This window comes from Diospyros lotus, chromosome 3 (genome assembly GCF_014633365.1).
Source record: "Diospyros lotus cultivar Yz01 chromosome 3, ASM1463336v1, whole genome shotgun sequence".
In the NCBI taxonomy this organism is placed as follows: Eukaryota; Viridiplantae; Streptophyta; class Magnoliopsida; order Ericales; family Ebenaceae; genus Diospyros; species Diospyros lotus.
The window spans coordinates 23,703,415-23,719,496 of NC_068340.1; the positions used below are offsets into that span (position 1 = coordinate 23,703,415).

General features: G+C 33.7%; 3 protein-coding genes across 3 annotated transcripts; all 3 read left to right on the forward strand.

Annotated features, from left to right (window-relative positions):
* The first annotated feature begins 4,230 nt into the window (after positions 1 to 4,230).
* LOC127796886 (uncharacterized) lies at positions 4,231 to 5,526 on the forward strand. Its single transcript, XM_052329290.1, has 2 exons — positions 4,231 to 5,101; positions 5,225 to 5,526. Exons 1-2 carry the CDS (start codon positions 4,231 to 4,233, stop codon positions 5,524 to 5,526), a joined length of 1,173 nt encoding a protein of 390 aa, XP_052185250.1.
* A 1,070-nt stretch (positions 5,527 to 6,596) lies between these two features.
* Positions 6,597 to 8,853, forward strand: LOC127796887 (uncharacterized). The gene is made up of 6 exons (XM_052329291.1): positions 6,597 to 6,836; positions 6,930 to 7,017; positions 7,106 to 7,784; positions 8,207 to 8,497; positions 8,602 to 8,790; positions 8,840 to 8,853. The coding sequence occupies exons 1-6, from the start codon at positions 6,613 to 6,615 to the stop codon at positions 8,851 to 8,853; spliced, it is 1,485 nt and encodes a 494-aa protein (XP_052185251.1). The 5' UTR covers positions 6,597 to 6,612.
* A 5,576-nt stretch (positions 8,854 to 14,429) lies between these two features.
* LOC127796888 (short-chain dehydrogenase reductase ATA1) lies at positions 14,430 to 15,869 on the forward strand. Its single transcript, XM_052329292.1, has 3 exons — positions 14,430 to 14,482; positions 14,932 to 15,476; positions 15,613 to 15,869. Exons 1-3 carry the CDS (start codon positions 14,430 to 14,432, stop codon positions 15,867 to 15,869), a joined length of 855 nt encoding a protein of 284 aa, XP_052185252.1.
* The last annotated feature ends 213 nt before the right edge of the window (positions 15,870 to 16,082 follow it).

Genomic DNA, 16,082 nt, shown 5'->3' on the forward strand with positions numbered 1-16,082 from the left:
TGCCCAGATGAGACGTGAGTTGGGAATGGATAATGTGTCTAGAATACTTTTGAGTGGGAACGTAATCCTTGACGTGATTGTGGTGAGCCGGGTTCTTGGACCGGGAATGGTAACGATTGTTCCCGAGGTGTTGGAGAGATGCGTTGATTTTGCCCCTCTTAAGCTATGACCGTGTTGTGTCAATGTGTCTGTGTGGTGATGTTACCTTTAGAGAGATTGCTCTTTTCCCGTAGTAGGGTTAAACATTGTGAGGGATTCTCTTGGACTAGGGCTTGTCGGGTTGTGTCGAGTTGTATCATGTCTTGCATACATTTATGAAAACATTCATGAAAACGTGTTTTGAATTCTCACTTAGATGATTTATCATCTAATTTTGACTATGTCCCTGAAATATTCAAACATTCCAGGTAAAGACAGCGGTGTGAAGGGAAAAGGGATTGCCGAGGAATGACAATGATTAGTAGATAGTTTATAATATGTTGTTTTCAATTATGTTGTATATTTTGATGACGTCACGTAAAATGATGGTTTAACTTTAAAGTTATGAATAAGATGATTTCGGTTGTATACCATTTGAGATTTTGATCTACCTTCCGCATTTGAGATGACACTACAAAAAAAAAAAGGCTTTTAATGAGGAAAAATTAGCAAGAGGACAAATACCCCGTCGTTAAAAGTATAATTTTCATAATTATAACGAGGACTTAGTTATACTCTCACTAAATGTGGTTTAAAATTAATTTTTTAACAATAATTTTCTGAATTTTTCACTAGTAATTAAAAATCCCGTCTTTATTGAGTTTAAAAAATCAACAAAAATATTTCCCTCCAAATATATATATAATTCTAATTAGGTAATATTTTTTTATTAATTTTTCTCTTTACACTTAATATTCTTTTTTCATAATCTTCATTACATTAAAAATCTTCCTTCCCCTCCTCTTCCTGTATCCTAATCCCCGCCTCTCTTCCCTTGCTACCAAATCCCTAGCTACCAAATCCAAATTTGAAGTTGCCTCTCCTGTCAATCCAAATTTTCCTCTTTCTTTGAGCTTCAAACTACTACCAGGCCAGCGATTCAATAGCCACTCTCTCGTATTTACGGAGACACAGAGATTTCGACAAACATTCAAATCAAGAGAAACTCATCGAAGGCGAAGGGTTGAACTCTTTTCTCTTCCAGGTAGGTACATTCCGAGTTGTTTATTTACATCAATGCATATTTATATATTTTTATAAATTCTTCTTGACCTAAGCTTCAACGTTGTTCTATTATAATATGAAGTATTGCATTTGAGAAATTTAAAATTGTTTTGGATGTATTGAACTCTCCTGTGGTTAACGTCAATCTGATTGCATTTTTAATCATGTTTCATGATTTACTTTTGAAGTATTTATATCATAATAGCATAATAACTAAGATTTGTCATTAGATTTGTGTTTAATATTGGATCTCTGGTGTGTTTTTGTTCTTGAAGAATTTGAGAAAAGTTTTCCCGTTTTGGAGGTTTCGATTGAAGGTGATTTCGAGATTTTTTTTTTTTTTTTTTGGCGGGGTTATCCATTATTGTCGTTGCTATAATGTGGCGTATTTTTTGGATCCAGAAATATTGCTTCCTGGATCTTCGTTTTGTTTTATTTCTATCTTTGGCAACTTCGTCATGAGAAATCATTTCTGCTCTCTGTTTGGTTGCTGGGAAAATAAGATACCTAAAGTCTATACTGTTCTGCACTCTGTTAATTTTAGATCCTGAGAAACTAAACTCATTTTTTAGTTTTAGCTTGCTTCTGGCTATATAGTTCGTCAGTCATGGACATAGTTTTTCCCTGTTCTACACAGCTATTCGACGTATCTTCAATTTTACAATAAGGTGTGAAAACATTTATATACAGTAATGTGTGAATATTTTATATGTATATATAATATGTTGTAAGTCCAAGCAGAGGAATTGCAATTGGAATGGAAAAGTGGGTGACTGAGGATTGCCGAATGCCAGATATATATAGATATAATATTGGATTTTATTGCTTTAGTAAATACATAGATGGAATAAGATATTTGTATGTGAATGTAAGTAAAGGGAAGATGGAGGCTGTGAGATGTGTCTAGAATATATATAATAGCTTGCTTCCTATGCTCTCTTGTTCAAATTGTATTATGATCTGATAAAGCTTGACTCCTAACATGACGACTGTTTTCACACTGATGATGGATTTACCACCAGCCACATCTTAATATACACTAATCCTTCCAACAATACTTTTCTATTCACGAGTGAACAAGACATATTTGAAAGAATAGAAGTAGTAATACAAACAAATTAGCCCTTAGGTTTGGGGCACTGCCTGGATGATTAAAGTTGGTTGTGGGGTAGTTGGTCCTATCCTCCTTTACCCAGTTTTTTTTTAGGACATGCATGCTGTAGACAGTAGTATGTGTGTTTCAGTGAGTTTGTGGCGTACCATGAAGAAAATTCCTTCTTAAGTAATTAAGGTAAGTGCTTTGGTCCCCAAAGGAAAGAAAAACACTTTGCTTACTTAACAAACTTGTTGTCTTTTAATGGGGGATTGCTTCAACTTCAAGCCAATTCCCATGGAGGGGAGGGGAGGGGAAGGGAGTACTGCAACTGCAAGGCTTTCCACGAAATTAGATCTCCTCCTTGAATTGGTCCCTGCAAATCAAAGCCATGATAAAAAGAATAGCACGTCTTGTTTTGTTATAATTTTGTATTATTTTTATTCTTCTAAATTTGGCATGAAACATAATAATAATGTTATACAAGATATAATAGTCATTAATAAGAATGATTAGAGGGTTACAGTTTATGTCCTTATATCTTTTGTTTTTGGATATATATATATAGGAGTATTTCTCAAATCAATTTAAATAGCTCATGTGTTTTTTTTTTTTTTACCAACATATTGTATTGAATTGTTGTGATTTTAAAATTAACTATGTATTTTTTGAAACGAACTCGTTGTTTTTCATTGCACGTGAACAACAATTCATTCAACTTTTTCTTTTCTGATTTTAGTGGTTGTATTTTGATTTATAGGCAATGTTCGTTAAAATAAGCAATATAGAGTTATATTAAAATAAAGTTGTAATGTTTTCATGATCAATATATGGTCAAGTAAGGCCGAAAAATATTTCAAAATTTTTATCAGATTATTTGTTAAATTTTTTAGAATATATTGGGAGGCATATAGGTCATTTTCTTTTTATCTATAAGGTATAAAATAAATTTATCTGAACAATTCAAATTAAAAAGTCATATGATTATTTTTAATAAATAAATTTAATAACTATAATAAAAAATATAAAATACTTTCTATATCTTATTTTTTTCATCCAATATATTAGTCAACAAACACTATGTTAGGGGAAAAATAATTAATACTTTCAATGATGTTAACGTTCAACCATTGCTTCCCTTCCATGATATATTTTTGTGAGCCTTTCTTGTTTTTGTTTTTGGTTTTGTTTTCCTTTTGTTTTGTTTAATAATATATATATATATATATAATATAAGATGATGATGGGTGAAAGAGAAGTTGGTTGCTATAATATGTTATAAAATATTGGTAAAAAAAAAGCTAGAGATGGCAGACAATCCGAAGGATTTTGTTGTTAGGTGTAAGGCTCAAAATGTTAGTCTAATGCCAATATTGTAACATTATGTTTTAGCTCTTTAATTTCCTTTTGGTGTTTTTAATTTTAACCTTTTATTAGATAGATTATCATAATGAACATTATAGTGTTAATATTAATATCTACTGTTTGTTTGTTTATATTCTGAATATTACATGCATGATACTATACTATGGCATATATATATTGCTATTAATAATAATATAAAATATTAGTGTGATATACGTTTTTAAATAGTTTTGGGGCATTAAATGTGAATAAATGAATGAAAGCAGCATTACAGTAGAAGAATTTCAATTTGAACCGAGCATGAATCATGATCATCTCCACCTGTCCCTTTCTTTCTTTCTTTATGCATCTATAACCATGTGCCCATATGTACGTACATTCCCATACTAAAAGGTTTCTGCTTTCTGGAATTGAATATAAATTAGTGAAAATACTATTTTTTTAGATTGTTGGCAGATTTGAATTAGACATACTTATATACATATTTGATTCTTATTGATATATTAAAACTCATTATGTTTTTGTTTGATGTTGGAACTCTCAGTTTACTATCATTCTTTATATTTGCAATGGCACCCGATAAGCAGTGGATGAATCTTGTTAATGATCGACTAAGTGAAACATATCAGTTTGGCATTAAGGAATTTTTAAGATATGCTTCAAAAAAGTTGGGAGATCGTGAAATTCGATGTCCATGTGTCAAGTGTAATAACACTTATGAAAGAAGTCATGAAGTGGTTGAAACCCATATAACAATTTATGGCATAGTCCAAAATTATACATTTTGGTATCATCATGGAGAAAGGAAAGGTGAATCTGAATCTGAATTTGAATGCGAGGGTGAAGAAGATGAGGTATTAGAAACCATAGGAGATGAAGAGATTCATGGGATTATGAGGGACTTCTTTCCTACTTTAGATTCTTTCAACAAAAATAGAGCAGATTTTGGTGGCTCGAGCCATAATGTGCAAAAAGAGGATCCTAATGATGAAGCAAAGAAATTTTATAGGCTATTGACAGATTTGGAGCAACCATTATATGAAGGTTCTAAGAGTTCAAAATTATCTACTATAATCAAGCTATTACATATTAAGAGCCTTGGTCGCTGGAGTAATGAGTCATTTACTATGTTATTACAAATATTACAAGATGAATTACTCCCTGATGGTTCGACTTTGCCAAATTCATATTATGAGGCAAAGAAGATTATTCAAGATCTTGGACTCTCGTACAAGAAGATTGATGCATGTGTCAATAATTGTATGTTATATTGGAAGCGAGATGAGAAGTCTGACTTTTGTAGTATATGTGGAGCTTCGAGATGGAGAAATGATAATTGTAATGGAGAAATCAAAGTTGGAAGGAATGGCAAAAGAAAACCCGTAAAAATATTGCAGTACTTCCTTTTAATGCCGAGGCTTCAAAGGCTATTCATGTCCAGTAAGATAGCGTCATTTATGAGATGGCACCATGACAAAAGAGTAGATGATGGAGTAATGAGGCATCCAGCTGATTCTTTATAATGGAAATCTTTTGATGAAATGCATGAAAATTTTGCTTCAGAGCCTCATAATGTGAGACTTGGTCTTGCAAGTGATGGGTTCCAACCATTTGCACATTCCAAAACTTCATATAGTATTTGGCCAGTATTTCTTATTCCATACAATTTACCTCCTTGGATGTGCATCAAAGACTCTAATTTGATTCTGTCAATGATCATACCGGGTCCTGAGGGACCAGGGGATGCTATTGATGTCTATCTCCAACCTTTAATAGAAGAATTACAAGAGCTGTGGGAAGTAGGAGTTGAAACATTTGATGCATCAATTCACCAGAATTTCAAAATGCATGCAGCTTTACTATGAACCATTAATGATTTTCCTGCATATGGAAACTTGTCAGGTTGGAGCACCAAGGGTAAATTAGCTTGTCCTTGTTGTAACAAGGATGCCTTTTCTATGAGGTTAAACAATAGCAGAAAGCAATGTTTCATGCGCCATCGTCGTTATCTTCCAATAAATCACAAATGGCGCATTGACAAGAAATCATTTGATGGCACGACAGAGTATAGATTACCACCAAAACATCTTACTGGTCAGGATATTCTAGATCAGGTGAAAGATCTTGAAGGGGTCATTTTATCTAAAGATGCTAGTAAAAAGACCAAAGTCTCACATGATAATAGAAGGGATAATTGAAATAAGAAAAGCATTTTTTTCAAACTTCCATACTGGAGTAGTCTTTTGTTGCGGCATAATTTGGATGTGATGCAAATCGAGAAGAACATATGTGATAATGTGCTTGGAACAATTATGAACATTAAAGGGAAGACCAAAGATACTGTTAAGTCTCGTCTTGATTTGGAAGCAATGAATATTATACCAGAGTTGCAACCAATACAAAAAGGAGATAAGTTTGTGTTGCCAGCTGCTACTTACACATTAACTCAAGAAGAAAAGCATACATTTTGTATGTTTTTAAAGCAATTAAAAGTGCCATATGGGTTTTCATCTAACATTTCACATTGTGTTAGTATTAAAGAACCTAAGATTTCAGGCTTGAAGAGTCATGATTGTCATGTTCTCCTACAACACTTACTTCCTCTTGCATTATGTGGTCTTCTTCCCAAATCAGTATGTGAACCATTATTTGAATTGTCTTTGTTTTTCAAAATTTTGGGTGCAAAGACTTTACGGGTGGAGGAGTTGGAGCAAATTAAATCTCAAATTGCCACAACTCTTTGTAAATTGGAAATGAACTTTCCCCCTTCATTTTTTGATGTGATGGTCCATTTTCCTATTCATTTAGCCCTTGAAGCCAAAATTGACGGACCTATCCAATATCGATGGATATACCTTATTGAGCGAGAGTTATATGAGTTAAAACAACTCATTCATAACTTAGCTTGTCCTGAGGGCTCAATTGTAGAGGGTTACATTGCAAAAGAATGTATGACACTTTGCTCAAGATACTTCACTAACATTGAGACAAAGTTCAATCGCCTTAATCGAAATCATGATGCTGGAAGTCAAGAACACAAAAGTGATTTATTAATATTTTCACAACTTGGACGTGCATTGGGATCTGGCATGACTCGGGATCTTCACATGGATGAGTGGGAACAAGCTCATCTTTTTGTTCTAAAGAATTGTGATGCAGTTCAACCTTTTTTAGAGTATGTCATCATCAATAAAATAATTTCTTTTATGAACGTTCTTTTGTGCTAATATTGTTAATATTTTTGCATCTTATTCTTTATATGATATAGGGAGTATTTGCAACTCCAAGCTAGAGCAGCATTACAAATGTCCAATAAGGAAAGTGATAGAAGGTTTATTAATTGGTTTAAAATTAGAGTAAGTAAATTCATGTTTCAACATATTTATAATACTCAAAATAAGCATATATTGAAATTAAAATAGTACTTTATTTTGTGATTTGTAGGTTGCAGCGCTACATAAACATGACAATCATAAAATTACAGAGGAATTGCTCTCTTTGTCACGTGGTCCCTCCCAATCAGTTTGTTGCTTCAATGGTTATGTTGTGAATGGGTATAGGTTTCGTGTAGAATGTCATGACAAAGGATTTAGAACACAAAATTGTGGGGTGGTTGTGAGTGGTGACATTGGGTCTGAAATGGGAAATATAGATTACTATGGAATCTTAACTGAGATTATTGAGTTGCAGTATCTTGGTGGTAGAAGGGTGGTACTGTTTCGTTGTAAATGGTTTGATGTGCATGATAAGAAAAAGGGGGCCAAAGTAGATGAGTATGGTTTCACCACTATAAATTGTGATCGCTTGTTAAAGACAAATAAGCCATTTGTCTTGTCATACCAAGCATTCCAAGTGTTTTATGCCATTGACACTATCAACAAAGGTTGGCAGGTTGTTGTGAAAACACAACCACGTGATTCTTATGACTTGCCTTTACAAATAGATGACATTTGTGATGAAATGGATAATGTTAGTGAAGCATATCAACAAGGGGAATCATTCAATTATAAAGAGGCAAATCCCATTTCAACTACAATAGACAATGAAATCAATTGGGCAAGGGAAAATGTGGAGCCAATGGCCGTTGAAGTGGCAACTAAAAGAAAGAAAAGAAAAAGAAGATGTTAGAAAATTCATTTTGTCTTTCATAAAGGTAAGCTATTATATATATATATGTGTGTGTGTGAAAATGTCCTTTAAAATCTTTTTTTTTTCTAGCACTTTAATATTTTCTCTGTATTATTTTTAAATCAAAGTGTTTTTTTTTTTTTTTTTTTGTCCTATTCCAAGTTTAAGTAAAAGATGCAAAAGATCAAAGCTGGAAAAGGGTTGCCATCCAAGGCAAACAAGTTTATAGCCCCAGGTGCATTGACTAAGAGACAAGTACATGGATTAAAACAATTAAAGCCAAGAAGAGATATAAATGGTGCTAAAGATTTGCTAAGAGGAGGTTCAAGTGGTGCTAGTTTAGGTAAATATTATGCAGCTTCTAATTTCTCTAAATTGCTAAACTTCTAATGATTGCATTGCATTTATTTTTTTTAGGTGAACTCACATCCCATCGTCTTTTTGTTCACTTTGGTGAACTACATTATATAGACAATGACTTCCAACAAGATTGTAGCTCCTTCATTGACATTTTAAGTATATGTGGAAAATTCTTGGACATATACTCAGTTGGTGTCTATGGGGATGGGAAGCAACTAAATGGGGATGCTGATGTCTATGCTATGTTTAATGACCACAAAGGTATAAGTGACATCCATGTCTATGTTGAGGAAGATAGAGAATTGGATGTTGTCCCTTTTAGATTGCCACATGATTATGCAAGTCCTGGTATATATCTTTCTACATTATTCTCTACATTCTACCATTATATTTACCATGTTTTTTAATTTATCAAATGTTTATTGATTGTTTATGCATTTCATAATTACTAGAACCTCCAAAGGCAACAAATTTGAAGATACAAGGTGATCTCAAGGTAAATAATAAAATAATCATTACTGGCACTGTTATTGGAGGGGCTGAAGTTGCTAGTGTAGTTCAGTGGTATAAAACCACTACTACACAATTAGATATTCAGGATGGTCTTGAAGAGATCAGCATGTCTAGCACTAAAAAGGCATGTATTATGCAATACTACTTTTTTTTATTTCAAATTAATTTGTTGTGTAGATTTTGACTTGTAATTTTGATTTATAATATTGAATGGTTTTGCAAAATTCTTTAGGGATTCCTATTACTAGTAGGAGTTGTTGGCAATTACATTGTTGCAAAGTATACTCCTATGACTTATGATGGTAAATCAGGTGAACCAGTGTTTGCTACCTCAGAAAAAGTTGTTGAGAGTAAGTATATGGTATTCAAGTTTCAATTTGGTTTATATTTAATTATAATTATTTTAATCTTTCTTTATTTTCCAAATTCTAAAAGGTGAAATTAATACTCAAAACAAGAAAGTTCGAGGAAAAAACCAAAACAAGAAAGTGGCTGGGCTCAAATCTGGGGAAAAGCTTCCAATTATTTTCTACAACAATCGAGCAGTGGGGGAGAACCATCAATTTTGGTCAAGGCACTTGGGAAGAGTTGTGCGTGATCGAACCATTTGTCCTGTATGAGTGAAAGCTTGGAAAGAGATTGGGGAAAATGAAAAAAATCACATGTGGGAAGCGATTAAGGTAAATTATTCTTTTTACTCTATCTTTTATTTTTATTTGTTTACTTAAAACATTGTCATCCTTTTGAGGGATTTAGAGAAGCCTTAGAGTCTTATTAGATGTAAAGAAATTTAATATCATATTAATATAGTCTTCGATGTCCTAACAATTTTACTAATTATACATCATTTTTAATAGGAAAAAATTGAGAACCCTAACATAGAGTTGTATCGTGACCACACCTTGGAGCATATGAATGTTTTGTGGTCAAATTGGAGATCAAGTTTAAATACTATGTATGTTAAACCTTGCAAAACTGTAGCTGAGGCTTTGAAAAATAAGCCACAAAGTATGGATAAGGAGGATTGGGAATGGCTTCTAACTAAACACTTTTTAATTGAGGATTTTCAGGTATGATCTAATTTTAAAAAAAAAATGCAAAATGGCTTTATGTTGTGATTCTTTACTGTTACATGTCTCTAATGATAATTATTTTTTGGTTCTCATATAGAAAATAAGCTCTCAAGCCTCTCAAAATAAAGCTAAATCTTCAATGCCTCATCGCACGGGTAGTAAGCCTCATAGAGAAATCATTTATGAAATGGTAATAAATACCAATTTATCTATTTACAATGTTCAATGTCCAATGTCCAATATAATTTTTTTGATAATTTTCTATATAATTGCCAAAAGGGAGGAAAAGAAGGTAATCCACCTAATATGGGAAAGATCTTTTTTGAAACTCGAAAGAAGATTGGAAAGTTGGTTGAGCTTGAAGCTGAAGAAAAATATGTATGTTCTACTATTAACTTTTATTAAAGTTTCTTTAAGTACTATTTTCCCATTCAATTGTAAGTCTTTAAATTTTGCAGGATCAAATTGTAGAGACCATTCAAGCAGATCCAACAATTTCTAATATTGAGGTAGTTGAAAAATGTTTTGGAGCGCAACGTCATAGCCATGTGTTTGGGTATGGCCGTGGAATCAAACGAAAAAACTTTAAAGATCCTAGCAAAAATAAGATGGAAGAGCTTCAAACTAAACTTAATGACAAGGATGAAGAAAATCTCATCCTAAAGAGGCGCATTGTAGAGTTTGAAGACAGATTGCAAAGGCTTGAATCTTTTATGCAAAAACCATCTACTCTTGACGAAAATGTTCAGGAGGTTCTTTTCACTTAATAGTTTTGATCCTAAAGTTTCTTTTCTTTTTTTTTTAACTAATTGGTTTAAACTTTTTGCAGGAAAATGTTCAAAGCTAAACCATATGACAACTTTTTTTGTAACTTTTTACTAAACAGGTATTACATTCTTAAACTTCCTAATATCTGGCTTTTGTGTATTTGCTTCCAATACTTTTATTAAAATAAAGTGTCATCATAGTGTTGGTTACTTATCATTCATAATTTATTGAGTCTAATTATATATGCAGCTGAAAATATTGCTTTGATTGCTAATATTGCTTTTGTTGTTTATTGTGGCTGAAATTTGAATTAGTTGGGTGAAATTCCTGCCTATTTGTTGGGCGAAATAAGTTTGGTTTGCTGCCTATTTGTTTTGATAATGAAAAAAAAGGGAAGAATGCTTATGATGGTATATATATAGTTGAGAGTTTGGTTGATTGAGCTTATTTGATGATTAGTGAGAGTTTGGGTGATTGAAAGTATGTTGGAATTTTGAATGAGTTGAACAATTTGATGATAATGGTATATATGTGTTGATATATGCTGAAATAGTTTGGTTGATTGAGTTTAAATAGAACACTTTCACTTTTGAGTCCAAGCATCATGTTCACATAGTGACAGGGGCGGACGCAGGGGGTGGGCAGGGTGGGCTTCAGCCTCCCCAATTTTTGTTAAAAATGGGTTTTGTACACTAGAAATTTTTTTTTTTTTATTTTAAGCCCCCAAATCCAGCCTAATCCCAACCCCCCCACCCCTCGCTCCCTCACCCTTCTTCTTTTCTTTTTCAGATTCTGTTAAAATCATAGTTCTGTCAATGACTTTTGTGATTGAAAAAAAAAAAAATATTAGTGAAGCTCACGATTGGAAAAAAAATTTGAAGCCCTCTCGGGTAAAAATTCCTAGGTCCGCCCTGCATAGTGACACTGCTACTTGAACAAAGTGACATACATAAGTAGGGGATGCGGTGCACAGAAAGGTCCACATTTTTTACAGAACATTTGAGATGCTTAAGCGGTGTTTTCATTTGCATGTAAGTTGGAACCTTACTAAAAGAAGTCCACAGTTTTTATGAAACATTTGAGATGTTTACATGGTGTTTTCATTTGCAGTTAAAGACAATCCTTGGAGGGGTTCACTTGCTCGATGTTGTCTATAGCAACAACTGCAGTGCTCATTTTATTTCATTACATCTGTTTCCAAAGAACAGACATAAGTCATAGATGAGTAAGGGGAACAACGATAAAATTCTTGAAGACATGGAGTGCTTGACAATTATGCTGTAATAGGTAACAGGGGATATAAATTTTATAATCAACTTACTAAAAAATGCTTAAGAAAAAAAACAAAAATTGCACCTTCAAATCATGACGATGCTCTTGAAGCAATTTTGCTGCACCAAGAAGCATCGCGACATGGGCATCATGGCCACAACCATGCATCTTTCCTGAGATTTTACTCTTGTGTTCCCACTCTACCTTCTCCTACAACCATTGATACCCTTTTCATTGTCAACAAACTATTCAAACCAAATTTTCATAATCGTTAGTATCAATTTCTAGGTCCTCATACTGAAGATTTCAATATTTTCAACAATTAATCTGTATGCCTACATCAGCACAAGTGAATTCCCTCCTCATTCACCAGATTAAATTAATAAATTGGTATCAATTGCTAGGTTTTCATTTGTTCAAGCATCATGTTCACATAGTTTGAAGTTAATAGAAATAGAAATGTTTTTATTTTTTTATTTTATGTCTGGTTAGACCATGTTATTGGTAGTGAAACCATATAGCAACGAACAGACAGACATCTCTATTCTTAGAGCTGATGCATTATATAAGTTGTTAAATATTAGCTTTTGAATTGAAGTTTATTTTGTTTTTACTTTTATATTTGATTACATTATGACTTATGAGATTTATGTAATTTAGATCATCATACAATGTTGGAAAATGGCGAGTAGTATACTTTTTTTTTCTTTGCAATTTGCAGGTATTTGAAGATACAAGTCGAGCAGGAACTCTTGATATTAGTTGTGAATAATACGTGAATTCTATCCATACTTGTAATAATTTTTTGATTTTCATTATAGGGAGATATTAGAATAATATGAAACTCATAGTTTTTTTTTTTTTTCTCATTTTTTATGATTGTGGAGGGTATAGAAGCTCTTATGATGATTGTAATCAATACATTTTGAATGTAAATGATCATTTTTTGTATATATCTTGTTTTCTACTAAATTCATGTGATCATATTTATATTGAATGTTTATCGTTGATATTATATTTAGTGACCAGTAAATATTGCAATAACGACGGAAATATCCATTGTTGATATTATATTTAGTGATCGGTAAATATTGCAATAACGACGGGAATATCTATCGTTATATATTATTATCAACCACCACACACATTATTATAGCGACGGGAATATTCGTCGTTATTATGAGTTTTAACGACGGGACTTTGCCCCTCACTATTTATATTAACGACAGTATTTTTTTTCCATCGTTAATACTTTTAACGGCGGAAGCTTTAACGAAGGGCGACGACGGGATTTTTCCCGTCGTTAAAACTCTTTAACAAAGGGAAATTGACTTTTAATGACCACTTTTCCCTTCGTTAAAACCCTTTTTTTTTGTAGTGTGATTTACCTGTCTTAGTCTATTAATAATTCTGAGTTGATATGCTAAGAAGATATAACAGGATTGTCGAGAAACGATTTATGTATTGAGTTTCTGTTGAAAAAAAATATATCCCCAAAATCTTACGTTATCTATTGCCCTGGGAAAAGTAAGGTGTTACACCATGCCTGTTTTGCTAATGGAGCTGCAACAATGCTAGGAAAAATGTTATCTGCAATAGCTAAGTGAAGACATGAAAGAGCCTTGTAGTTTTTCTTGTATTCTTCCTTGTGAGATTTGATTTCAACCACTGTTGGATTTTCTCCCAAAGTAACTTCATCAAATCCTTTTTCAACTAATTCCCATAAATCATATGCCATCAAGAACGCATTCATTTTTACTTACCAATAGTCATAATTTTCTCTTGTTAAAACTGGTTCCGTAGAAAGACTAGTTGGTGTAGCGATTCCCAAGACTGTTGTTGTAAACAATGAAAAAAAAAAAAATTGAGTTGTAACTTGAGGCCCCGTTAAGATTAGAAGGTTTCTGATACCAAGTTGGGATTTTTTTTTTAGGAAGAAAGGAATTTCCTGATGAAATTCTTCTTTTTTTCCATTCATTTTGAAGAGTATTTATACAGAATACATAACTTTTTGATTCAAATATGACCTTCAAATTCCTAACCTTTAACGCAACATAGCTTTCTAAGTTTTTAATGTAACACATTTCTTGAAGCATCATACAATGACATTCAAATTAATATAACCAAGAAACGTATCATAAATCATTCAAAATAAAATTGAGTTTTTGTGAGAAGCTTTATCTTCATCATTGTCCACTCAAGATTGGATTATATATACAACTATAAATGTATCATCTTAATTCTTTTAGCTTAATAAAGATAAGAGTTGCTTAACTCATATGTCTCAAATATATAGAGATCTACTCTGATCATCTATCTATAGGACTTACTAAAAAAAAAGAGAGAGAGAGAGAGAGAGAGAGGGAAAATTTTGGTATTTAATTAGTTGAGAAGTGGACAACCAACTAGTGAATATACATATACACACATATAACTAAAAATAAATTCCTCCAATGATGTAGGTGATAAGTTACAAGCACAAAGACGTTGGTAAGTAGTTGTAGGAAATGAGAAAAGTGTGTGAAACTTACAAGAATCGAACTCTTAAAGATTGCTCTTTCCTAATCCCACTTCAATTTATATGATCTTTTTACATTATCAACTCTCCACAAATATCCTTCCAAATATCTCCTCAAAATTATTTAACGCATCAGATGGAGCCAAATGATCACATGGTTCCCAATGGAAGAAGGCTTTCTGAGAAAAGGTTAGTGTGTATGCAAGTATAACAATCATATATTCATAGCTGCATGGCCCAGAATTAACTATACCAAATTTCATCTTGATATATATATATATATATATGGTCGCAGTATATAATTAAGCACTCCAATTCTAGGAAGTTCGAATATTGGTCACAGAAGAGGCCACTATAATATGTTGTTAGACAACTCCTCTTGGGTACATGTGAGAGAGAGAGAGAGACAGAGAGAGTGATAATATTTTGCTCAAATGATGAGCTGACTGGATGAAATGCCATTCTGCCCTTTTTCGGGCATTTCAACCATTTGACCCACTATTTTGAGCTGAACTTCAGTGTTGTTCATATATATGTTTGTGTGTGTATATATATATATATGTATGTATACATGCATACATTATCATTGAGACTTCAAATGGCACATAAAAGCCTAATTAATATTGAGCTGTCAGTAGGTTGGCAGGCAAAGTTGTAGTAATAACCGGAGGGGCAAGAGGGATCGGAGCCAGCATCGCCAAACTATTTGCCGATGAGGGAGCCCACGTTGTGGTCGCCGACCTACAGGACGAGTTAGGCAAAACCCTAGCCAACTCAATAGGAGGACGCTACATACACTGCGACGTGGCCAAGGAATCGGACGTGGAATCAGCGGTTGAGCTAGCACTAGCATGGAAAGGCCAATTGGACATCATGCTGAACAACGCTGGCATTGCAGGCCTCGACAATGGTAGCATCACCAACCTCCAAATGGAAAACTTGAAGGCTCTGCTTGCCGTCAATGTTAATGGAATCTTGCACGGAATAAAGCACGCTGCAAAGGCGATGATTGCCAGAGGAAAAGGTGGCTCCATCATCTGCATGTCGAGCTCCGCTGCGCTGATGGGTGGGCTGGCATCGCATTCCTACACGCTCTCCAAAGGGGCCATTCTGGGGATTATGAGAAGCGCGGCGTGCGAGTTGGGCGTCCATGCAATTCGGGTTAACTCGATTTCGCCACACGGTATTGTTAAGAAAATATTGGTGGGATTTCTGTAAATAGCCAGCTTGCTAGCTATAACTCTTTCACGAAATAATCATGTTCTCATCAAGACATAAATAAATGTATTTAAATTTTGTCCCACTTGATTATTTGACAGGCGTGGCGACAGAGATGTTGGTGAGCGGGTACCGGAAGGTGACGGGGAAGGCGGATTTAACATGCGAGGAGGTGAGCAAGCTTGTGGGCGAGAGCGGGAGTCTGCTGCGCGGAAGACCGCCGAGCGTGGAGGATGTTGCCCGCGCAGCCTTGTTTCTTGCCGGCGATGAGGCAGGATATGTGACCGGACACAATCTGGTTGTTGATGGGGGCTATACTTCTGCTTTCAGCCGACTGAGTTTCATCTACCAAGGCTAAGTATTAATGAACTAGCGTTTCAAGGGAGCAGTACATACTATAATAATTATCAAGAAGCAATTTGGAAGCTTAGGCCATCTGACTTCAGTCATTGTGGCCGTGCAGAATAAGTTCTTGATTTAGAATTTACCAAATCATGCGCCTTCGAAAAAGTTTTATATTTTTTTATTTAAAAATTAAAAATAGAAAACTATAATGAATTCAAGCGGGATT